The sequence below is a fragment of the Planococcus citri genome, chromosome 2 (assembly GCF_950023065.1).
Source record: "Planococcus citri chromosome 2, ihPlaCitr1.1, whole genome shotgun sequence".
NCBI lineage: Eukaryota > Metazoa > Arthropoda > Insecta > Hemiptera > Pseudococcidae > Planococcus > Planococcus citri.
In genome coordinates this window covers 10,907,051-10,932,146 of record NC_088678.1, presented here as the reverse complement: position 1 = coordinate 10,932,146, position 25,096 = coordinate 10,907,051, and the positions used below count along the sequence as shown (strand labels likewise).

Genomic DNA, 25,096 nt, shown 5'->3' with positions numbered 1-25,096 from the left:
TTTAAATTTTGTCAGGTAGACCTCCTACATTACAGCCAGGGACGTAGCGAAGTGGTTTTGCTGGCGGGGGGGGGCAAAGATCCTAAGATCCCAACCTAATTTGACTGAAAATTTCCAAGTTGGATGAAAAAAAAGGATCTTATTTAAGTTACAAGTATAGTGAGGGGATTGTATCACGACATTTTGTAGCCAAAAAATTGTAACTTTGCCGACTATAATTGAAATTTTAACGTGCTGAACACTCTGGTATTGGAAAATTTTGAAAAACTAGTGGTTCTGTTCCGAAAGAAATGAAAAATTTGCATTTTTTTATAAGCTTCGAATATTATGAGTATTTTTGGAATTTTTTTTTTGCTTAATTTTCACATTCTTAAAAGGTTTTAAAGAAGCATCGCTCGGGCCAAAGTTTTGGAAAATTTAAGTATGATTTGAAAATAAGAATAACATCAATTTTAATGAAAGAATTCGGTTTTTCTAATCTCAACATTTTTCAAATTCTATCACACATTTTTTTAAATATTGTAACTTCGTAGATGAGAATCAATTTGTGCCGAGCGAACCGAAGCCGAAAGCATTGAAAAGTTTGTAGATCGCAAAGTAGAACAACATCAATTTTAATGTACGAGTAAGAATCTGGTTTTTTCGATCTCAACTTTCTTTCAATTTCATCAGTGGTTTTGTGAAATTCTTAGAGTGAAAAAAATAACTAAATTGGCCCGAGTGAAGCAATGGCAAAAGTTTTGGAAAATATGTGACTTGAAATGGAAAAGTAGAACATCAATTTTAATAAAAGAATCCAGTTTTTCTGGTCACAATATTTTTCAAATTCAATCATACATTTCTTAAAATTGTAACTTAGTAGAAGAGAATCAAATTGGCCCCTTATCTCAGAGAGTAGGTACCTAATTTAGATCTCATTTATTCAAATCCTACATATTTGTGAGGCTCATGAGGAGACGGTAATTATCTGTTTCAAAATTAATCGCACTGAAATTTATCTAATATTGAAAGATTTTTTCACCAAAAATAAAAACATGGAGGCAATTGAATTTTGGAAATCATAATTTCAGTCATTTTTGTGCATCTTATTATCACAGCATTTACTTCCTATTTGACCTTAAAACCGGAAAATACAAATCTCTCGAATAATAATTTTAACCTTACCAAATAGGTACCCAGAAAGGAGGCGGTGGAAAGTTCATTCACCTCAAAATTTTTGAACACACAAAAAAATTCCTGATTAAATCATACCTATAACTATTCTGACTAAAAAATCAAAATGAAAAATCTGGAGGAGATTAGTGCATAAGAAAGTCGTAGTGAGTTGAGAAAAAAGGAGAGGGGATAGAACTGTTCAAAAATTTTGGAAATCAGAATTTTAGTCATTTTTTGCGCGTTTTACTGGTACTTGATTGTTATATTATCGACTTCTTTATTGGCCCTGAAATTAGCAAAAAACCTTAGAGAGTAATTTTGACCTCACCGAGACTCATTTGGGATGGAATGGAAGAAGAGAGGAGGGAGAAAGGAGAGGAGATTCATCACCATCGGCCTCTACAATTTTTGAACATCATGAACATTTTTCCAATTTACAAATATTTTTTACTTACTTAAGTACTCAATTTTTTTTGAATAAAAAAATCGAATTTAGCTACCTATAATTAATTCTGAGAACCACTTTGGGCATGAGGGAGTCGAAGTGTTCTAGATTAAGGAAGGAGTGGGAGGGAGGGTTAAAATCCACCGAAATTCTAAAAATCAGCATTTTACACTTTTCAAACATTTTGTCGCTTCATCGTTTATTTTTTCAGTTCTAAAACTAGGTAGGTATTGCAAAATGTAAACCTGGTAAAATAATTATAAGGGGGGGTCAGGTACCCCAGTTTTTTTCTAAAGAGCTGTATTTTAGCCCCCAGTTAGGCTTTTATATTTTCATCGTCGTGATTTTTATGATTGTAAACATTGAAAAAATAATGTATTTGTAGAAAGCGAACGTTCAACTGGTATAAGTTCAAAATTTTGTAGCATGCGAGCCCTTTTAAATTGGCTCCTAATGTAGGATCAAAGGTACGTACCTATACACTACAGGGTGCCCAGAAATGGAAAATTGATCTCTTTGGCTCTCGATGTCTTGAAATTTTGGCTCAGCTGGTGATGTATTTTTATACGAGCCTTCAATTCAGCTTCACCTGGTTCGAAAGTTTTTCAATTTTTCAAAAAGTTTGAAAAATCCAAATTTTTGGTTCATTTTTTAATGGAAAAATTAAAATTTGATTCAAAAAATTGTGGTAAGAGAATGAAATGTGGTTTCCATTTTATTTTAAACCTCTCAAACCAGAATTGATGGTAGTTTCAAACCGTTCTGGGTTCTGGATCTTCCAGCCCATTTTTGAATTCTCCAGTAGGCCTACTAGAAATAAATTTATGTGAGGAGGGCCAGCGCAAAATCCATCCCATATGTATCCACTTATTGGATCCAACAATCTTTCAAGTCAATTCTCAAAATTTGTCGTAACCGCAACTTCACGACTTGATGAGTTGTCTTATATTCTTTTCGAAAAATTCCTCATGCTGCTGAAAAAAATTTTGTGTTTAAACCAGTAAAATTGATTTCAAAAATTTTGTGGTAGAATCGATCGAAAAAATCCCAAAGAGAATTAATCTTAAGTTATACACGAGCTGATGAATTTCATTTTGGACTCTTTTTATCGCAATTTTTCTAAAATTAGCATCTCAAAATATCCATCCACTGGGTCATTCCACGTCAATTGGACCAAGAAGTGGTGGGCGGTTCGGCGATTTTTTTGAAATTTTTCCTGTATTAAAACCTTCCGAAGGGATGACCAATGGCGCAAATTGCAGCCCTCTAGCTAATTTTTAAAGGCAGTCAGGGGGTGTCAAAGTTTTCAGTGAACCTAAAACACCATCCATTTCAGCAGTGGATTACTCGATAACCGCGATACCTACCAAAATGGAACATTTTCGCATAGTTAGGGGTTTTGAAAGGCTTTTTGGTGATATCATAAAAATCAGTGTTGCCACTTTTCTTCGTAGAAAAAATCAGCTCGAAAAGATTCAAAATGTGTTTTTCATATCGTTCAGACTCTCAAAAATTCTGAAAAAAATATATTATGGACAACTTTTCAAGCTGAACAACATATTAAAAAATTGGGATGGCACTATGTGGTAAAGTTGATTTAAAAAATTGAAAGTTTGCGATAAAATGCGATTTTTTGATTTAAAACATGAAAGAAAGTTTTGATTGGTGAAGTTGACCCATTTGACCCATATTTTTACGTATCTGTTGAAAAAGTTGAAAAAACCCTTTCACTCGATGAAACGAACTCATCACAAAAAAATTAAAATTCGAATAAAAGATTCAAAAATTAACGAATTTTTATTTTTTTGTTGTGAGTGTAATTTTCATCAACTTTTTCATGAAATACGTCAGAAAGAGTTCAAAATAAGAGAACTGAATAAATTTACCTAAACTTTTTTTGATATTTGAAATTGAAAACTGAATTTTTTCGAATTTTGGTGAAATCAGAAAATACAAATCTCTCAAATAAAATTCTTAACCTTACCAAACACCCTATTGGGAAAGTAAGGGCAGGGGGGAGTTCACCCACCTCAAAATTTTTGAACACAAAAAAAATTTCCTAATTGAAGCATAACTATTCTGACTAAAAAATCAAAATGAAAATTATCTGGAGACGATTAGTTCATGAGGAAGCCGTAGTAATTTTGACCTCACGAAGACTCATTTGGGATGGCATGGGAGAAGATGGGAGGGAGGGTGGGAGGAGATGAGTTTCATCGCCATCTGCCTGTATAATTTTTTAGCATCATAAACATTTTTCTAATTCACAGATATTTTTAATTTTAATATTTTTTAAATTGAAAATCGAAGTTACGTATAACTCTGGAAATCAATTTGGGCAGGAGGGAGTCGAAGTGTTCTAGAGTAAGGAAGCTCGTTTTCAAACACCTTGTTGCTGCGTCGATTTTTTCAGTTCTAAAACTAGGTATAGGTACCTATTGCAAATAATGTAAACCTGGTAAAATAATTATGTATAAGAGGAGAAGAGGGGGAGGGTCAGGTACCCCAATTTTTTTTGGAGCGGTATTTTAGCTCCCTTTAGGCTTTTATATTTTCATTGTCATTTTTATGATTCTTAGCATTGAAAAAATAAGGCGAACGTTCACCGGGTAAGTTTAAAATTTTGAAGCCGGCAAAACCTGTTGAATTGGCTCTCAATGTAGGATCAAAGGTACCTATTCACTAGATGGGTGCTTTTTGTGTAGGTGCATTCTGTTTTTATGCTAAAAAAAAATATTCTAATCATTTTTTTTTAAATTTTAATCTGGGCTTGAAAATTTCTGAGGCACTTGAGTGGCTCTCATCCTAGTCTGGGCCCAAAACCATCTTTAGGACTTGGATTTTGGAATTTTTATTAGTAAGAAAATCTTCTCAATAAAAAGGGGGGTTTCAGCCTTCAGGGCACCACGCAGTCACGCACGGTTTCAAATCGGTAATTTTTTTGGAACCCATAACCAGGAACCCAAATTTTTAATTTTTGGTAATGAACCTGTAACCTTCAGGAACCTTTGAATTTTAACCGAAATTTTGTTTTCGGTACGCATCCCTGTGGGTTATTGATTTTTTCGTGTCTGGGCAAAATTCATGACCTTGATGCGCATTCAGCTTCATAGTTATTTTTTTCATGTCATAGATAGGTGTTAATTTTTTCGTTATTTTTAACATATAGTGTAGTCGTAGTTCCCTCTGTCCAAGTCATTTCTACTTCATGTGTACCGGTATCTCTATGTTTATCTTATTAGCAATTAAGGCGAAGTTTTTTCCAAAGTTGAAACAATGCTTTTACTGCTGTTCCCTGAGGACTGGGATGTTTTACATTTGCTGGATTAGTTTGGTAAGTTGGAACTGAGATAAATATACGTAAAATATTGTTGTTCAAGTGTCGATTCAACAATATTGACCTTTTTCCCGCGTACAGTTATGGAACGTATACTTTCTTTACAATGTAAAGGATCCAGTTGAAAAGGATCCTGCCAGTGTACCTTATATACTGAGATTCAGTGAGTACCTACCTATTGTTTTCTACATTGTTTTAAGAACACATACAGCTGTAATATTATACAAGTGTGTGCCTTATCGATGCTTGTGCTATGCATTGCATAAAAGATATCCTATAATGTTTGTCAATAGGGATACACATACTTGGTGATCCACAAGCAGCACAGTACATCAGTCAGTCCGAGTATAGTGGGTTATATTATATGATGGAAATGATAGCGTTTACAGTTGGTTTGATTGGGATTTATTGCGTAGGTATACAGCGTTGATGTGTTTCACTTTTAGTAAGTGATGGACAGGGCTCGGATTTTTATGATGGAGCATACTTTTTGTATGCATAGAGAATAGTGAATTTTTCAATTATCTCCAAGAGTCATAAAATTTCAAGTAATACCTATGAGCCGAATTCGTTAGAGCATACCTATTTTGGCATACTACGCCAAAAAAGCATTATGAAGGCATATTTCGGCATTATTTAAGGAATATTTTGCGTTTTTAGAGCATATTTTACGTTTTTAGCGGGTTTTAGGGAATATTTTGCTCAATTTCAAATTTTGGCGTCATATTTCATATTATTATTGTAGTATCTGGCTATTTTTCATTTTTATCCTGCAGTAAAACTTTTTTTAGTTTCAGTCTGAAAGTGGAAAAATGCTTTGGAATGAATGTTCTCTTAGATGGATGGGCCGATTTTTTTGAAATTTCCATATGTACCTAGCGTTGTGCTTTTTTTTGAAACCTAGTACTGCTTTTTCTCAAATTTGCGTTGTGCTTTTTTTGCGAATTTGGGTTGTGCTTTTTTCAAATTCACGTTGTGTTTTCTTTTTCAAAATCGCGTTGTGCTTTTTTGAAATTGCATTGTGTACGCTCTTTTTTAAAAAATCGCGTTGTGCTTTTTTTCATAATTGCTTTGTGTTTTTTTCTTGAAATTGCATTGTTACACGTTTTTTAAAAAATCGCGTTGTGCTTTTTTTCAAATTTGTGTTGTGCTTTTTTTTGAAATTGTGTTGTGCTTTTTTCAAAATCTCATAGTGCTTTTTTTCAAATTTGAGTGTGCTTTTTTTCAAATTTGCTTTGTGTTTTTTTTTTCAAAAGTGCATTGTGCTTTTTTTCAAAATTGTGTTGTGCTTTTTTTCAAATTCGCGTTGTGCTTTCTTTTTGAAATCGCATATTGCTTTTTTTTCAAAATCACGTTTCTATTTTAGAAATTGCATTGTGTGTGCTTAATTAAACGTTGAGACAAGTTTCAATTCATTCAAAAATTAACCAATACCTAAGAGTATTACTTATACCTATGTTTGTCTTTTTAGAACTCATCTTGGTGCCTAATTCTGCTACTTGAAAGTGAAACTTGTATTCTACTTATGTATGTTTTCGTAACACTATACAAACTGAATATAAGTATTCAACGTGGAGATTTGTCCATTTTTATAGAACACATTTGCACGTTCCTAATAACAGGTAGGTATGATCATTCCTAACAGTACTAGCTCCATTATACTTAAATCTTCATACCTACCTAATTACCCCTTGTATATTATGTTCACAGCATTTAAATGCTACCTGTACTTAATCATCCTGAGCTTCTGCAGCGAAGTATTTTTCTCACGAATCGTCCCAGCTGCAGTTCCATCTCCTTCCACTCCAGCATCAGCTCCCAGTGTAACCGAACCTACAACACCGGAAGCTTCTTGCATCGATTATCCTTACACTATACGGCCTCCTTATGTTTTCATCATGACTCAGCCTTGTACATCCATCTATCCACCTAACGAGATCCCTCAAATTGAGATCCCTCATATAGAGATCCCTCATATAGAGATCCCTCATATCGAGATCCCTCATATCGAGATCCCTCATATCGAGATCCCTCATATCGAGATCCCTCATATCGAGATACCTCATATCGAGATACCTCATATCGAGATACCTCATATCGAGATACCTCATATTGAGATACCTCATATCGAGATCCCACATATCGTAGTCCAGACTGATGTCGTTGATCCTGATGCCCCACCTTCTTATTCCACTGTCGTGAATGAGGAGCCACCTCCCTATACAGATCTATATCCTATTGATTTTATCGAAATTGAACGTCCCCTGTCATGAGTTCAGGGATGCTAACCTTAATTATTTTTATTAAGGTTACAGTTTCACTCCAATTTTTTTGTTGACATTTTTCAGTTTTTGTTTCGGTTTTGGTTTTGAAATTCAAAATTTCAGTTTCGGTTTGGGTTTCGGTTTTATTTACAAAAATTTTGGTTTTGGTTTCGGTTTTCGGTTTTTTCTGGTTTTACATATTTCTTTTAAATTTCTTCAAAATTTTTCAATCTCAAAATACAAAGCAATTTATTTAATTGAACGCGGTATGCGTAACAAATCTCAAATTTAGGTGGGCAAAATGATCTTTTATTCTTCCGAGCCTTTTTCCTGTTTATATTCACTGCCCTGAAATGAAGGTAAATAAGTTCCAAATTGAAAACTGATAATCCTTCAAGATGCCTTGCGGCCATCTTGCAGCTTTTCACCCCAGCCTCAAGAATTGGAAAAAATTATCGTGTGTAATCGTAATATTTCGATGGGTTCATTAAATTTTATTCATCAATTTCCCTGGATTTCGAGTCTCAAAAGTTGAAAATGTGAAAAAATTCCCACCAAAAAATTGAAAAATCTGAAAAAACCCAAACTGAAAACCGAAAAAAACCGAAATAAATTATATCAGTTTAGGTTTCGGTTTCACTCACTCTGCTTCATTATTATTGTTATGGTTTTTTACGGTTTTTAAAAAACCTATGAAATTTTGGTTTTTGTTTTCAGTTAGGGTTTGAAAATGGCTAAAATTAGGTTCTTGTTTGGGTTTTGGTTACGGTTTTCGGGTTTTTGCGGTTACGGTTAGCACCCCTGCATGAGCTTGACGATGTGCTTCCATATATATACCTTACTTATACTGATGGTGAGTCGTAGGGGACCTGGCCCTAAGGCGGCGTAATTTTTTTTCCGAAGCCTGGTGCTCCTAAAGTATCCAACCAAAATGGACAAAAATTTGATGGAAGGTCCCTCAGACTATCTACTACTTACCACCAAAAACGTGTAAAACTTTTGGTTTCAAACTCTCGTCTCAATCGAATGAATTGTAAGTAGGTTGAAATGCGCCGATGGCAAAAATGCATTCCTAAGATGGCGCAAATCCAATTTCAATGTAAAACGTGAAACTATATATCGATTGAATTTGATTGAAATTATTATGTTGAATACCTACATTAGGATCCCTAATTTACCCCCAATTTTTTTGTTTCAGGCTGTTAGAAGTTTTTTAGTGATTTGGCTGACAATTATGCTTTTTTCAATATTTTCACAGTAATGCCTTTTTATGAAATATTTTGAACAGAAACATGTAACATTAGGCACACTATATACACTACTACACAATTCACTTAAATCAACCCCTTTTTGTTGCTGAGAAGCTCCTGCTTTTGCGGCTGCGCTATCATAGGACTGTTTATACAAATTCAAATTTTAGTAAATTTATGAATGAACATAAATACTAATGAAAAAACTGAGTAGTACATTAGAAAGTAGATGAAATTTCGCACATTATAAGATACTTTCAGTCAGTTTTGGTAATGAAACCAATTTGGAGGAGCTTCCGGCAAAAAATTGCAACAATCGAATTTTTAAGCAAAAAAACAAAAATATGTTCTGAAGAAAGCAAGGTAATTGTTCAAGCGGATATGACTAGTTGACTACAGTAAAATGTCAAGAATGTAAAGCACAAAGACGGTGTGCGGTTGGTTTTTACATCAGCATTGCCAGATGCCAGAAATTTGAATTGCACCGTCTTAGGAACTGCGCCATCATAGGGCAGGGTCCCCTATATGTATAGGGGTTATGTGTATGATATTCTTTTACAAGGGAGGTGCCTCAGGTGACATTCGCCGATTTTACTGATTCATGCACCATTGGATAGAGGACATCGAATATAACCTAACTGCAAATTTTCAGTTGCTGAAGATGATAATTTCGATTTTTGAGAGTAATTTTTCGATTTTCACATAACAACATAGCAAAAGGTATTATTTCGACATTTTAAAACATACGGTGAGACTAGCACATGATGAAATTTACAGCTGATGAAGTTCATATTTCAGTCATTCAGGACGATTTTTCGATTTTCACGTTGCAATTTTGAAAAAATTGGTCAACAAAAATCTAAAAATCGTCCAAGAAGGCCGAAATATCAACTTCAGAAGCTGACAATTTCACAGTGGGTTAGTCTCACCATATGTATTAAAATTCCCAAATAATATGGAAGGTTTAGGTATGCGACCTAGGCCGACTATTTACGCTCAGTTCTTCAAAATTGCTACCTATAGTCCAGGAAAAATAGCATTCCATTGGGAAAAATGGGGGAGAAAGCTGAATTTTGGTATACTGGTCCATTTTTTTGTGCTGAACACGAATCCGATGAGTCCCCGGTCGTCCCTGGTGTGCGTTCTCCCCTATTGTGGATCTAAGCCCCCCAAAACCAGTTTTTTGCAATTTTCTCCCCCGCATTGCATTTTAGCGAGAAATAGGTAGTCGGATAAGAATCTACGTCAAATTTCCGATCTAGTGATATATCAACTTTCTTTCTACCCCCAAGGGGGGTGGAACCACAACCATTCAAAAAAGGGGGTTCCCCAAAAAATACATAAGGGCTATAGGCGCCTAAGAGGGGTGAAATGGTCCCCAAAAGCGTTTAACATGAAAGGTGGGTACCATAGAGAAACCTCTGCGCAAAAAATTTCAGATCCACACCCCCTCCCCTTTTTGCGGAACCCCCCTTTTTTGAAATTTCAGTAGCACTTTTCTCAGCCCCATTTCAACCGATTTTGAAAATTTTTCTGGAAGTGATGTATATCCTTGATAGGTATCCCCACAAAAATTTTCAACCCCCTCCCCTCATATTTACCCCTCAAAATAGCGTTTTTCGACTTTTCAATGCTTTTCAACAATGGTAAAACTTGAGGGGCCAAGTGCTCTGGAGAGGGCTAGATGAGTGTAACAAAAAATCTGACGTCATATTCGTGCTCAGCGGTATCGAATCATAAGAAAATGACACCCTGTTAATTAATATTTAGTTATTTTCCCCAAAATTCCCATTTTACCCCAACCCTCCCTAAGACACATTTTTACACCATTTTGAGGGGTAAATATGAGTGGACATCCTAATCACCAGAAAAGACAACAAATTGGAATATGACATCTATAGGAAGCCTACTCACACCAACAACTACATTCCTGCTGACTCTTACCAGCCCTGGAGCCAAAAACTGGCTGCTTTTAACAGCATGGTCCACAGATGTTGTGCACTACCCTTGAGCCCAGGAAACAGAAAGAGAGAATTTGACCACATTAAAAGAGTAGCCAACAATCTGGGATACAAGACTAGAACCATAGACACCCTCATCAAAAACCATATAAGCAAACAAAGATTGAAAGAGATCACCACTTTCCAAAGAGATAAACCTGAAAATAGAAGAATCAAGCTGACCCACTACCCAGTCTTAACCAACAAACTTTGCCAGATCTTCAGGAAAAATGATTTAGAACCTGTCACAACCAACCAACATAAACTGAAAACCCTACTGGGAAGCCTCAAGGACAAAGACCCAAAAACTGACCAATCAGGAATCTATAAGATCACATGCTCTGGCTGTGACAAGCTTTACATTGGACAGACTAAGAGAAACATCATAACCAGATACAAGGAACATATGCACAAAGCCAGATACAATATTGAAGGAAAATCAGCAATAGGAGACCACATTATAGCATCTGGACACACAATAACTGAACTAAACTTGACCCTAGAAAAACCAGTTGCCAGAATATCAGAACTACCAATTAGGGAAGCAATAGCCATGCATAAAAACAATAGAGAAAAACTCCTCAATGATGACTTGGGACCTTTGGACATTGACCTGCTCAAATGCCTACATGGAACCAGTCACATACACACTCCATACAAACAGACACACCCATCCTGGTAGTGACCACACCCAAGTTTTAGGACCAATCACAACACAGAGAAATTGACACACCCAAAGAAGTGACCACACCCAACCTTTACTTTAAGTTGTTACTTTGTATTAGTTCATTAAGTGCTCTTGCCTGATGATGAAAAGTTGTACTTTTTGAAAAGATCTTTGCAATAAAAAGCATTAAAAATAAGGAGAGAGTTTTTTCTTTTCCAATTCGATTTTCACTTTTTTTTTTTTTTGTTAAATGTTTTCCAATTTTGTCGGGCTTATACGAGTAAATAAATGTACAAGAAACCAAACCGGCTTGGGAGACCACTGTTCACTTGAAAAAAGACTTACCTATTTAGACACAGCAAATGAGTTATATTTTCAAAAAATTACTGGTTTTGACGAACTATCTTTTTTTTGTTTTTGTTCTTTTTAAACTTTGGGGACTTCATGAAACAGGAATTATTTATGTAAACAAACTCTTGGGCATAAATTAGGATTTAAAAGTTTTTTAAAACCTTTTTAAGGGTTTTTGGAATGTTTGTTTTTGGAAAAGGAAAAAATTGGGGGAGGGCTCTAAACAGAAATTTCAAAATAAGAAAACCTTTTGTTGCAGATAAGTATAGGTATGGAGAGTAGAAATAGTATAGATCACGAAAATAAAACTTTCCTGATTTTTATCAAACTTAAACAACTTAAGTATAGCTTCTGATATTTTACAATAGAATCTAATATTTTCATTCGTGCTTGAGGACTCCTGACTTAGTCATCTACATGGCTATTGAGGGCTCAAATTTTTTCTGGGCAGTTTAATCCACTCTGTGTAAACTTTCTTCGCCCATCGCCTATTTTCTTCAAAACCAATGACATGTTATCTCAATTCACTTTTGTGGAGAGGGAATGTCAAATACCCACTTTAAATGTATAGTCTAGCCTACAAATAATACACCAAGATAAATTTCGTCAAATTTAAAAAAATGTTTCCTCAAAAATTTCAATTTCGCTTCATTTATAACATTTTATTAATTTGAAAATAAATATTAAGAGAGGTGCCCATAGTCCTACTCTTGAAAGATCAACAAAAAATCGCTTCATTGGGCACTGATTTGAAAATATTTCCAAAATTGTAAAGAATTGCCGCAGTTTACATTTCCTCCTCCCTAATAATTTAAATTCATCTTTGAACCATATCATTGCCAAATGACACTCATTTATGGTATTCACGAACTTTATTTACCCGTATTTACAAAGTGAGTACCTACCTATATGAAAAAAGTGGTATCTTGTGAATTTGTTTTCTATTCATTTTCAATAGATGAAGGAAAATAACTCGTGAATTTCAGTTTCACGCTCAGCTATGCCAATGCCGGAAGACTTTTATTTACCTATAGTAGCGATATAATTCCCTATACCTAGGTGCGTTTATGATTGTCCGTAACTCTTACGGCCTGTTACAGAAAAGTAAAACCTGTACGTACATACTAATCCATCGAACGTGTATTTTTTTTTTAATGTTAAGTAATACAGAAAACCTCCAAGTAAGTACATGATACCGTTCATGCTTTACAAATTGATCCTCATATTCATCTTTACCATAATCTTGGGATTCGCTCCAGCCATGGTGGACGAAATTAAGAAACACTTCGAACATATCCGAGATGATAACGTTCTGCCTTGTATTATTCTCACGTCGTTATTCTTTTTAGGTAATTATCACCTTAGTACATACTATAGTTCAGTGGCAAACTGTAAGTAAGCGGCAAATTATGATAAAGCTTTGAAATTTGGTATGATGAACAAGGACACCAACAGAAAATTTTTAAGCCCGAGAGGCAATCGCCAAGTCCCATTGGAGGGGAATGGGGGTGATTTAGGGGAGGGTTCAACCCCCCATTTTTCCAAATGTGGCTAACGGGGCCATATTGGTGTCAATTCCATATGATTGAACCCCGCTGAGTTCGAAAATACCATTACTTTCAAAATCTGAGGAAGAGGCATGCCTCAAATTTGAGATTTTCTCAGTGAAGTTTTTGCATTTTTCTCAAAAATACCCCAAAATTACAGTTTTTTAACCCTGGACGACACGCTGACCTTTCATCGACATTTTTATGGTCATTTTCGGATTCTACAGGTCAATTACAATGCGAATCGACCATCAATACTTTCGCATACCTCTACTGTGGGTGTACAGAGGTGTCTAAAGGGGTTAAAAATTGACGTTTTTTCGGCATTTTCTCGCAAAAATCGATATGAAAGGCATTGTTAAATTATCATGATTGATTATGAAATACTAAAATCATATTCATGATGCACAAATTTTTTACTCCACAATTTTCATTCTAAAAAATCTTCATCTGGTAACTAGCTACTCACGTAAATACCACGAATAATCGGGAATGTTTGAACAAAATTATGTCGAATTATTTATTCAGACTCCCACTTCTCTGAGCCGGAACACAAAACGTAATTGAAAGAAAAAGATTGATGTACATGGCGATTTTTTGTGAAAAATTTCATCCCCCACCTCTCGAATGCTGTATCATCCCTTTGGGATCGACCAAAATGAAAAACTGATAGCATTTCTGAAATCAGCATCCTTGAAAACCTACATTTCGATATACATGTCGATTTTTTGTGAAAAATTTCATCCCCACACGTTGAATGCAGTATCATCCCCTTAGCTTCAACCAAAATGAAAAACTGATAGCATTTCTGAAATCAGCGTCCTTGAAAACCTACGTTTTGATATACATGTCGATTTTTTGTGAAAAATAGACCCGCTCCCCTATATGGTCTCACCCCCTCCCCTTGGAATCGAAAAAATCATCGCAAATTTGGGTTCGACGGTACAAAAAACATTGATGCAAACATCATCACCTCGGTAGTAAGAAAATGTACACTTACGTTGATTACATTATTTCTAAAATTGATTCAACATAAGCAAGATAAGGGTCAAATTTGACCCCCTCTACTACTTCCCAGGAGGGGTGTAAAAAGTGCCTCCGAGTCTTATTCGATGGCATTTGCTTTGTAGTATTCGAAAATCGACATTAGAACCTTCTCCCGCTAATTGTATCCGGTGCACAGTTCAAAAACCCCGATTTTTGCGAGAAAATGCCGAAAAAACGTCAATTTTTAACCCCTTTAGACACCTCTGTACACCCACAGTAGAGGTATGCGAAAGTATTGATGGTCGATTCGCATTGTAATTGACCTGTAGAATCCGAAAATGACCATAAAAATGTCGATGAAAGGTCAGCGTGTCGTCCAGGGTTAAAAAACTGTAATTTTGGGGTATTTTTGAGAAAAATGCAAAAACTTCACTCAGAAAATCTCAAATTTGAGGCATGCCTCTTCCTCAGATTTTGAAAGTAATGGTATTTTCGAACTCAGCGGGGTTCAATCATATGGAATTGACACCAATATGGCCCCGTTAGCCACATTTGGAAAAATGGGGGGTTGAACCCTCCCCTAAATCACCCCCATTCCCCTCCTATGGGACTTGGCGATTGCCTCCCGGGCTTAAAAATTTTCTGTTGGTGTCCTTGTTCATCATACCAAATTTCAAAGCTTTATCATAATTTGCCGTTTATCGCCCAAAATATACATTTTTCCACTGAACTACTATACGATCTATGTTACCTATGCTAGTATTTCATTCATCACGAATCTTCGGTACCTATTTTTTTATGCTGTAAGCTGGTACATTCTATTCACATTTTGTCAATTTTTTTCCACAGCTGTCGAAGCGTATTTCTTACTCATTTTATTCAATCATTATCAAAACGTACGTCACGAAACTATGGAAGCTGAAAATTCTCAACCTACCTCGTTCTCAGCTGAGATACCGGAACCTGTAACGCCTTCAATTCCATCTTATACCAGCGAAACATTCAAAAAAGTGGCTCCTCCACCATACGAGCTGTCTAAAAACTTACAACCAGAATAATTTTTCCTCCTCAACTCTAAAAAAGTTACATTGGAGCTTACCAAATGGAACGTAGTTGTTTCAAGTTCATCCAAGTCCATCGTACCTATTTATTATTATTTCTGCATTTCTGTGTAAAAATATCAGTAATTTTCATATTTTTTGTGAAGCTTATTATTACACTCTCAGAGAGTAATTTTGACCTCGAGAGAATATCTGCTCCAAAATTGAGCGCAATAAAAATTTGTCCATTTGAAACATTTTTTCACTTCTCAATTCGACCAACGTTTTTGAGTCATGTCGTTCGATTTCGCACAATTTTATTTCATAATGTCTACCAACCCTATAAGTAAAAAAACCGCAATCAGTTTGGTCCCAGCCTCTTCAATGGTCGGATAAGGGGGAGGTGGGCTTCAATTACATATTTTCACATTGTCTCGAGGTACACAACTTCAGCAGCGCATGCCTCCAAAGGTATGATATCTACTTTCATCAAAACTGATTGCACAGTTCGAAAACGCATTGCATTTTGAACTTTTCAAGTATTTTGAAATTTTCAAAAGTTGAAAGTTGAACTTTCAAATTGAAAGTTCAAATTTGAAAATGACGCTGTAAGTGAGAGCTACCATTTAAAAATCTGAAAAAATTTCCATAGATACACTTTTTGATGGTTTTTCGAAATATTCAATTTTGGAGATGGGATATTTTAATGGAGGGGGAGCAGCCTGAGGACAATTTGGGCAAAACTTTCAAAAAAAAATCCGAGGAATACGAAACATCCCCATTGGAAAAGGAAGGGGGAGGAGATTCATCACCATCTGCCTCTACAATTTATTTGCATCATAATAATTTTTCTAATTCGCAGATAAGTATTTTTAATTTTAATTATTTATAAATTGAAAATCGAAGTTATAACTCTGGAAATAAATTTAGGCACGAGGTAGTCGGAGTGTTGTAGATGAAGGAAGGAGCGGAAGGGAGGGTTGAAACACTCCGAAATTCCAAAAATCAGAATTTTACTAATTTCAAACGTTTTGTTGCTGGGTTGATTTTTTTATTACTAAAACTAGGTAGATACCTATTGCAAAATATGTAAACTTGGTAAAATAATTATGAGAAGAGTGGAAGGGTCAATTACCCCAATTTTTTATAAGGCGCGGTATTTTAGCCACCTTTATGCTTTTATATTTTCATTGTCATGATTATTATGATTCTTAACATTGAAACAATATGTATTTGTACTTGTAGAAGGCGAACTTTCACCTGGTAAGTTTCAAATTTTGAAGCCGGAAAAACCTGTTGAATTGGCTCTCAATGTAGGATCAAAGGTATACCTAATTCACTAGATGAGTGCTTTCTAATCATTTAAAAAAATTTTTAATCTGGGCTTGAAAATTTGTAAGGAACTTGAGTGGTTATCATCCCAGTCTGGGCCCAAAACCATCTTTAGGACTTGGATTTTGGAATTTTTATTCGCAAGAAAATCTTCTCAATAAAAAGGGGGGGGTTCAGCCTTCAGGGCACCACGCACGGTTTCAAATCGGTAATTTTTTTGGACCCCATAACCAGGAACCCAAATGTTTAATTTTTGGTAATTAACCTGTAACGTTCAGGAACCTTTGAATTTTAACCGAAATTTTGTTTTCGGTTCGCATCCCTGCGGGTTATTGATTTTTTCGTGTCTGGGCCAAATTCATGACCTTGATGCGCATTCAGCTTCTGCTTATTTCTTTCATATCATAGATGAGTGTTAATTTTTTCATAATGTTTAACATCGTGTAGTCGTAGTTCCCTCCATGTCCAAGTCATTTGAAGAAGACTTGATATGGATCGGTATCTATATCTTAATCTTAATCTTATTAGCATTTAATGATGAGTGTTTTCCAAAGTTGAAACAATGCTTTTACCACTGTTCCCTGAGGACTGGGATGTTTTACATTTGCTGGATCAGTTTGGTAAGTTGGAACTGAGATAGGTAAATATAAAATATTGTTGTTCAAGTGTTGATTCAACACTAATATTGACCTTTTCTTTCCCCGTACAGTTATGGGACGTATTCTTTATTCTTTACAATGAAGTAGAACACGTTGAAAAGGATCCTGCCGATGTACCTTATTTACTGAGATTCCGTGAGTATAGTTTTGTACATTGTTCTTAGAACACACACAGCTGTAATATTATACAAGTGTGTCTTATCGATGACTTTTGATTGAATATTTTCAGTTGATGGTCAAAAAATGATCTGTTTAAATCCATCATTGCATCCGTTCAGTCCGTATTGTCGGTTATATTATTGGATGGAAATCATAGAGTTTACAGTTGGATTGATTGGGATTTATTTCGTAGGTATACAGCGTTGATGTGTTTCACTTGTAGTCAGTGATGGACAGGGCTCGGATATTTATGATGAAGCATATTTTTTGTATGCATAGGGGATAGTGAATTTTTCAATTATCTCCAAGATTCATAAAATTTCAAGTAAAATGAGCCCAATTCGTTAGAGCATATTTTGGCATACTTTACTTCACAATAAAAGCATAGGTAATTATGAAAGCTAAATTCGGCATTATTTAAGGAATATTTTGCGTTTTTACAACATATTTTACGATTTTAGCGGTTTTTAGGGAGTATTTTGCTCAATTTCAAATGTTTGCGTCATATTATTGTATCTACGTAGTATCTGGCTATTTTTAATTTTTTATCCCGCAGTAAAACCTTTTGTTTGTTTATTTTAGATGTTTTTTATTCCTTTAATAATGGAATTAGAATTACCTTTTCGTGATTTTAAATCGCTCTGTTTTGCATTTTTGTTCGTGAATTCGTATTTTAGTACATATTAGGTCCACATCCCAGAACAATACCTATTAGTAAAGTCATATAGATAGGAATTGATTATCTCTGTAAACCGATGCGCATATCGTAAGGGGATATTTTTACTTTTTAGATCATATTCTGGCATTTTTTAGGGAACATTTAAGCGCATATTTTGGGTTTTTTAGGTAAAGAATATCCGAGCCCTGGTGACGGAAAACTGTAACTGGAATGAAGAAATTCAAACTGAAACTGAAACCGAAATGAGCAAAACTGAACTGAAACTGAAAGAAGCAAAACAGCTACTAAAAACTAAAAACTGAAACTGATGTTTGGCATCAATAAGTTTTCAAAATACTTATTACGAATTTGATGGGATAAAAAGTGGAAGTTAAACAGAAATTGAAAGGGTATTCCCGGTTAAGATAGGTGAAATGGCCCTGTTTTCAGATTTGAAAAATCATGATGGATTATTGTTGGGTACCTCCAATAAAAATTTTCGAGCGGAATTTCCGCCCCCCAACCCACCCCCCCTTGGTCAGTACATCCTAAAAACGCGTTTTTTGCGCGAAAAATTCGGTATCCATGAGTGGTGGGGATAAAATTCTGGTACCACGCGGAATGTGTAGGGAAAGCCTGGGCCTTTCAACACGATTTTTTTCAAAAATTTTTATCGTAGTGGTGGGGGTAAAATTGACAAAAGAAAACTTTGAAGCGCCACAGCTCCGAACTGAAGGGTACTACACAAAAACTGTTTTCGCCAAAATGTGTCTTTTTACTAGTACTTTCTTTCTATTAATCCATGAAATTGAAATTTTGTCTGCAAAAGGCTCGTATTTGCAAAAAAAAAACTGAAAAATACGCGTTTTTCGCGTTTTTTTTTGGAAAATTATGCGAAATATGCCAAAAATGTAGAGAACAAAAAATGTTAAGCGTCGAATTTTACCCTAGAAAACGTGTTCACAAGGTTGTCAAAACGCTCATCTACTGAAGTTAGCTTAAATTGTATTCATGAGCTCTCTGAATAAAAAAATACCAAAAATATTCAAATTGAGATCAGAGCGATTCAATCATCTCATTTTAAACATGTTTCCACAATGCTTGGTCAAAAAAATCCTTCAAAATGAAAATATCGCAAGTCAAACTTACAAAAAGTTACCAAGAATAGGCAAATTACCCTAAAATTGTTCAGAAATCTAACTCAAAATCAGTATTTGCAGAAAATACAAATTTCGATTTCAATTTCAAAAAACTTCAACAAAATCTTTTTCAAATCCAATAGGTAATATACATACATGTTCAACAAATCTTACCAAAATTCAAAAACTTGACCCATCATGAGGGACAAGTTGTTTGAAAAATCAATTTTTTTTTAGCATTTTTGAAGATCCTTTACCCATACTACATATTCTATAAAAATAAGTACACGTTCTGTATCTTATCCATAGATTGATGTGATAAACATAGGTACCTATCATTTTATTTACAAGTATAATTGAACATTTTTTTCGGGTCAGAATTTTTCTATTTTTAAAGAGAACCTGAGAAAATGAATAGAAAAAGAAATCGAGAGAAAAAATACCTATAAAATTACAAGTATTGATTTTAAAAATGGAAAAAGCAGCACTTTTGAGACAAATTCTGATAAACGTTAGGACTTTTTGACAATTTTTTCAAAACCGTACCTTCAATCTATTTTGGATAACACGAGATTTTACTAACCATTTTGGCATAAAATAGAATTTTTTGGATAATTCATCAGAAAAAGGCCTTTGCCCACAATATTTCGTCAAAAAAGTGGAACTTGCAGACAATTTTGACAAAAAGCAATAGTTTTGAAAATGTTGGCTAAAAGCAGAAGTTTCATTTACGATACCTAGGCATGTACGTAATTTACCTATTTATTTTGAAATAACTAAGAAAATATTACATTTCGACAATGATTTGGCAAAAAACAAGATTTTTTAAGGATAATTTTTGGAAAATCAAGAATTCTTGCCAATTTAGGCAACAAGATTTCTTGAACATTTTGGCAAAAAGCAGGAGTTTTCTTTTGGGAATTTTTACAAAAAGTCAAGATTTTTTGATAATTATGGCAAAAATTGGTATGTTTTTTTTGCTCATTATTACAAAAAATATTAGGATTTTGATAACGTCATTCAGAAGAAAATGTATTTTTGACAATTATGACCAAAAACAGTGCTTTTTTGATAATTTCGACAGAAGTTAGAATTTTTAAAATAATGTTTACAAAAATGGGACTTTTTTGAAAATTTTGGCAAAAGCAGGAATTTTTGCCAAGTTTGCAGTAGCGATTTTTCGCCCCATACTATGTAGCGACATGACCAACGTGACAATTATCACTATATCAGATAGTGCACAGTGAGGTGCCATACCTCATCTCATGACTTTGCTGCAAAGATGTGATGTGTGCGCACGCTTAGCTCAGTAGATGAGCGTTTTGACAACCTTGTGAACACGTTTTCTAGGGTAAAATTCGACGCTTAACATTTTTTGTTCCATACATTTTTCGCATATTTCGCATAATTTTCCAAAAAAAACGCGAAAAACGCGTATTTTTCAGGTTTTTTTTGCAAATACGAGCCTTTTGCAGACAAAATTTCAATTTCATGGACACATTTTGGCGAAAACAGTTTTTGTGTAGTACCCTTCAGTTCGGAGCTGTGGCGCTTCAAAGTTTTCTTTTGTCAATTTTACCTCCACCACTACGATAAAAATTTTTGAACAAAATCGTGTTGAAAGGCCCAGGCTTTCCCTACACATTCCGCGTGGTACCAGAATTTTATCCCCACCACTCATGGATACCGAATTTTTCGCGCAAAAAACGCGTTTTTAGGATGTACTGACCAAGGGGGGGTGGGTTGGGGGGCGGAAATTCCGCTCGAAAATTTTTATTGGAGGTACCCAACAATAATCCATCATGATTTTTCAAATCTGAGAACAGGGCCATTTCACCTATCTTAACCGGGAATATCTACCCTTTAGAAACTGAAGCTATAAAACTATAACTAAGTAATACTAAAACTGAAACTGAATCTAGACCTGAACCTGAAATAAGCAGAACTGAAACTAAAAACTAAGCTGAAAACTAAACAGAAAACTAAAACTGGAACTGAAACGCCCATCGCTGCTTTCAATTAAACGTTGAGACAAGTTTCATTTCACTCAAATATGGTATTAACCAATAATACCTATACCTATGTTTGTCTTTTTAGAACTCATGGTGGATCCTATTTCTGCAACTTGTAAGTGAAACTTGTATTCTACTCATATATGTTTTCATGACACTATACAAACTGAGAGTTGGATCCAATTTTATAGACCTCATTTGCTCGTTCCTAATAATAGGTAGGTATGATCATTCCTAACAGTACCAGCTCCATTATACTTAAATCTTCGTACCTACCTAATTACCCCTAGTACATATATTATGTCCACAGCATTTAAATGCTACCTGTACTTAATCATCATGAACTTCTGCAGCGAAGTAGTTGAGGGACGAGATGGAAGTGGTCTAAGAGGCATCATAATCGTCCGCGCTGCAGTTCCATCGCCTTCCGCTCCAGCATCAGCTCCCAGCGTAACCGAACATACCATACCGGCAGCTTCTCGCATCGATTCTCCTTACGCTGCAGTTCCATCGCCTTACGCTCAAGCATCAGCTCCCAGTGTAACGGAACATACCATACTGGCAGCTTCTCGCATCGATTCTCCTTACGCTATACAGCCTCCTCCCATCTTTACTCAGCCTTGTACACCCATTTCTCCACCTGTAGTCCAGACTGATGTCGTTGATCCTGATGCCCCACCTCCTTATTCCATTGTCATGAATGAGGACGAGGAGCCACCTCCCTATGCAGACCTATATATTTAACGAAATTGAACGATCCCTGTCATGAATTTGAGGATGAGCTTCCATATACGATAGGGTCGTTAGGTACCTACTTATACTGATGATGTGTGGTATATAGTGGTTATGTGTATGATATTCCACTATTCTGACTAAAAAAATCAAAGTGAAAAATCTGAAAACGATTAGTGCATGAGGAAGCTGTAGGTATTGTGGCTGAGAAAAAAGGAGAAGGGGGTTGAACTGTTCAAAATTTTTGGAAACCATTATTTTAGCCATTCTTACGCATTTTACTGTCAATATTGTTATAGGTATCATCGACTTCTTTGGCCCTGAATAATTAGAAAACACGTACATGAACAATATAAACATTTTAAATAGTAATTTTGACATCACAGAGACTCATTTGGGATGTCATGAAAGAAGAGGCGAGGTATAGAGGAGAAGAGATTCATCACCATCTGCCTCCATGTACAATTTTTTTGCATCATAATAATTTTTCTAATTCGCAGATATTTTCAATTTTTATTTTTTGTTTATATTTTGAAAATCGAAGTTATAACTCTGGAAATAAATTTAGGCACGAGGTAGTCGGAGTGTTGTAGATCGAGGAAGGAGTGGGAGGGAGCGCTGAAACACCCCTAAATTCCAAAAATCAGTATTTTACTAATTTCAAACGTTTTGTAGGTGGGTCAATTTTTTAAGTACTAAAACTAGGTAGGTACCTACCTATTGCAAATGTAAACCTGGTAAAATAATTATGAGAATGAGTGGAGGGGTCAATTACCCCAATTTTTTCTAAGGAGCGGTATTTTAGCCACCTTTAGGGTTTTATATTATTTTCATTGTAATGATTTTTATGATTCTTAACATTGAAAAAATATGTATTTGTAGAAGGCGAACTTTCACCTGGTAAGTTTAAAATTTTGAAGCTGGCAAGCCCTGTTGAATTGATTCCCAATCAGGGTTGTACAAAAACGTGTTTAAAAAAAAAACAAAAAAAAACGGTTTTTTTTTGTTTTAAAACTGCTTTTTTAAAATGTGTTTCAAACATAAATTCATTTGTTTTGTGTTCACCACACATCAATTTTTTAGACGTGTCGTCATATGGCGTTTTACAACAAAACTATAACCATATCCAGAGTTGAAAGAAGTAATTTAGAAGTAATTTTCAACGAGGAATTCGAATCCGATGCCCTTTTTTTTCGCTAGACCTCTGGGGGGAGGGGGGGGGGGGGTTGTACCAAAATCAAATTTTCAAAAATGAAAAAAAAATCAAGTGATTTGTCAAAATATTGTTTTTTTTGGGTCAAAAAACACAAATCTGAGGTCTTTTTTTTCACTCAGACCCCTTGGAGGCCCTTGGGGAGGTGCTAACAACATCAAATTTTGTAAAAATAAACAAAATCGAGTGATATGTTAAAATATAGGTTTTTTGGATCGAGAAACAAGAATCTGAGGTATTTTTTTTCTTCAGCCCCCTCCAGGGCCCTTGGGGAGGTGCTACCGAAATCAAATTTTGAAAAAATCACAAAAATTTGAGTAGTTTATCAAAATCTGGATTTTTTTGGTTGAGGAGTTTTATTATAGTCAGTTTTTCAATCATTCGACCCGATATTGTCGGTTATTTTATATCATAACTTGAAAAATCGGACCTAATCGGAAAGTAACTAACCACTCCCAAATTCTACACACTTCAACACACATTCTCACGCAATCGCGGTTTTGAAGGGAGTTGAATGAAAAAACTTATGCCATATACAATTACAATTACTTCGCGTTAATTTAGTTAAAATGTAGTCGAGTTTGAGACGAGTTATCTCAAGAATGGCAGCACCTCTCCAAGGGCGCCCGAGGGGTCTGAGGTGAAAAAGGACCTCAGATTCGTGTTCCTCTACCCAAAAAAACCTATATTTTAACATATCACTCGATTTTTTTCATTTTGGTAGCACCTCCCCATGGGGTCTGAGGGGAAAAAAACGCAGATTCGCGTTTCTCGATCCAAAAAACCTACATTTTGACATATCACTCGATTTTTTTTTTCATTTTTACAAAATTTGATTATGGTACCACCCACCCACCACAAGGGGTCTAGCGAAAAAAAAAGGCATCGGATTCGAATTCCTCGTTGAAAATTACTTCGAAATTTCTACTTTCAACTCTTGATATGGTCATAGTTTTGTTGTAAAACGCCACCATGCGCGCCTTTTTTCACCATCCGAGTCACTGTGTGGGGAGGGAGAGAGGAGAAGAGTTTCATCACCATCTGCCTCTATAATTTTTCAGCATCATAAAAATGTTTCTAATTCAGAGATATTTTTTATTTTTATTTGTTTAAAATTGAAAATCGAAGTTATAACTCAGGAAATCAATTTAGGCACGATGGAGTCGAAGTGTTCTAGATCAAGGAAGGAGTGGGTGGGAGGGTTGAAACATCCCGAAATTCCAAAAATCAGTATTTCACTAATAGGTACCCCAATTTTTTCTACGGAGCGGTATTATAGCCTCCTTTTGGCATTTATATTTTCATTGTCATGATTTTTACGTTTCTTAACATTGAAAAAATAATGTAGGTATTTGTAGAAGTCATTGACGTTATTGGTAGAAGTCGAACGTTCACCTGGTAAGTTTAAAATTTTGAAGCCGGCAAGCCCACTTGAATTGGCTCTTAATGTAGGATCAAAGGTAAACCTATTCACTAGATGGATACTTTTTGTGTACGTACGAGAACCTACTTTCTGTTCTTATGCTTAAAAAAGATATTGTACTTAATCATTTTAAACAAAATTTTATCTGGGCTTGAAAATTTGTAAGGCACTTGAGTGACTCTCATCTCCGTCTGGGCCCTAAACCATCTTATATGTAGGACTTGGATTTTGGAATTTTTATCCATAAGAAAACCTTCTCAATAAAAAAGGGGCTTCAGCCTTCAGGGCACCACGCACGGTTTCAAATCAGTAATTTTTTTTTTGAACTCATAACCAGGAACCCAAATTTTTAATTTTGGGTAATTAACCTGTAACCGTTGACCGGAACTTTTTTCTCAGGAACCTTTAAATTTTAACCGAAATTTTTTTTCTGTTCGCATCCCTGTAGGATATTGATTTTTTTGTGTGTGGAAAAATTCATGACCTCGATACGCATTCGGCTTATAGTTTCTTTCATGTCATAGATAAGTGTTAATTTTTTCATTATTTTGAACACCATGTCGTCGTAGTTCCCTCTGTCCAAGTCATTTGTACTTCCTATCTTGATACCTACGGGCACGAAGTGTTTCCTGATGTTGAAAACATGCTTTTTCTGGTGTTCCCTGAGAACAGGAATGTTCTACATTTGCCGGATTAGTTTGGTAAGTTGGAATAGAGACATATAAA

The 25,096-nt window shown here is 35.2% G+C and overlaps 2 protein-coding genes across 6 annotated transcripts in view; both read left to right on the top strand.

Moving 5' to 3' along the window:
* Positions 1–4,544: 4,544 nt before the first annotated feature.
* LOC135834589 (uncharacterized) overlaps positions 4,545–25,096 on the top strand; it is a 49,343-nt gene continuing 28,791 nt past the window's right edge. For 2 of the 5 annotated variants that reach the window (XM_065348505.1, XM_065348507.1), the window contains exons 1-10: positions 4,547–4,934; positions 5,019–5,100; positions 5,231–5,349; positions 6,409–6,559; positions 6,648–12,818; positions 14,853–16,995; positions 17,085–17,169; positions 17,264–17,386; positions 21,088–21,220; positions 21,313–25,071. In XM_065348505.1, the coding sequence (XP_065204577.1) occupies positions 4,809–4,934; positions 5,019–5,100; positions 5,231–5,349; positions 6,409–6,559; positions 6,648–7,210 (1,041 nt within the window). In that variant the 5' untranslated portion in view covers positions 4,547–4,808 and the 3' untranslated portion in view covers positions 7,211–12,818; positions 14,853–16,995; positions 17,085–17,169; ... (1 more) ...; positions 21,088–21,220; positions 21,313–25,071. Of the gene's footprint in view, positions 4,935–5,018; positions 5,101–5,230; positions 5,354–6,408; positions 6,560–6,647; positions 12,819–14,852; positions 16,996–17,084; positions 17,170–17,263; positions 17,387–21,087; positions 21,221–21,312; positions 25,072–25,096 lie in introns of all 5 variants that reach the window. The other 3 variants (XM_065348508.1, XM_065348506.1, XM_065348509.1) reach the window with 3 other exon arrangements.
* Positions 10,432–11,133, top strand: LOC135833655 (uncharacterized). Its single transcript, XM_065347424.1, has one exon. The coding sequence runs from the start codon at positions 10,432–10,434 to the stop codon at positions 11,131–11,133; it is 702 nt and encodes a 233-aa protein (XP_065203496.1).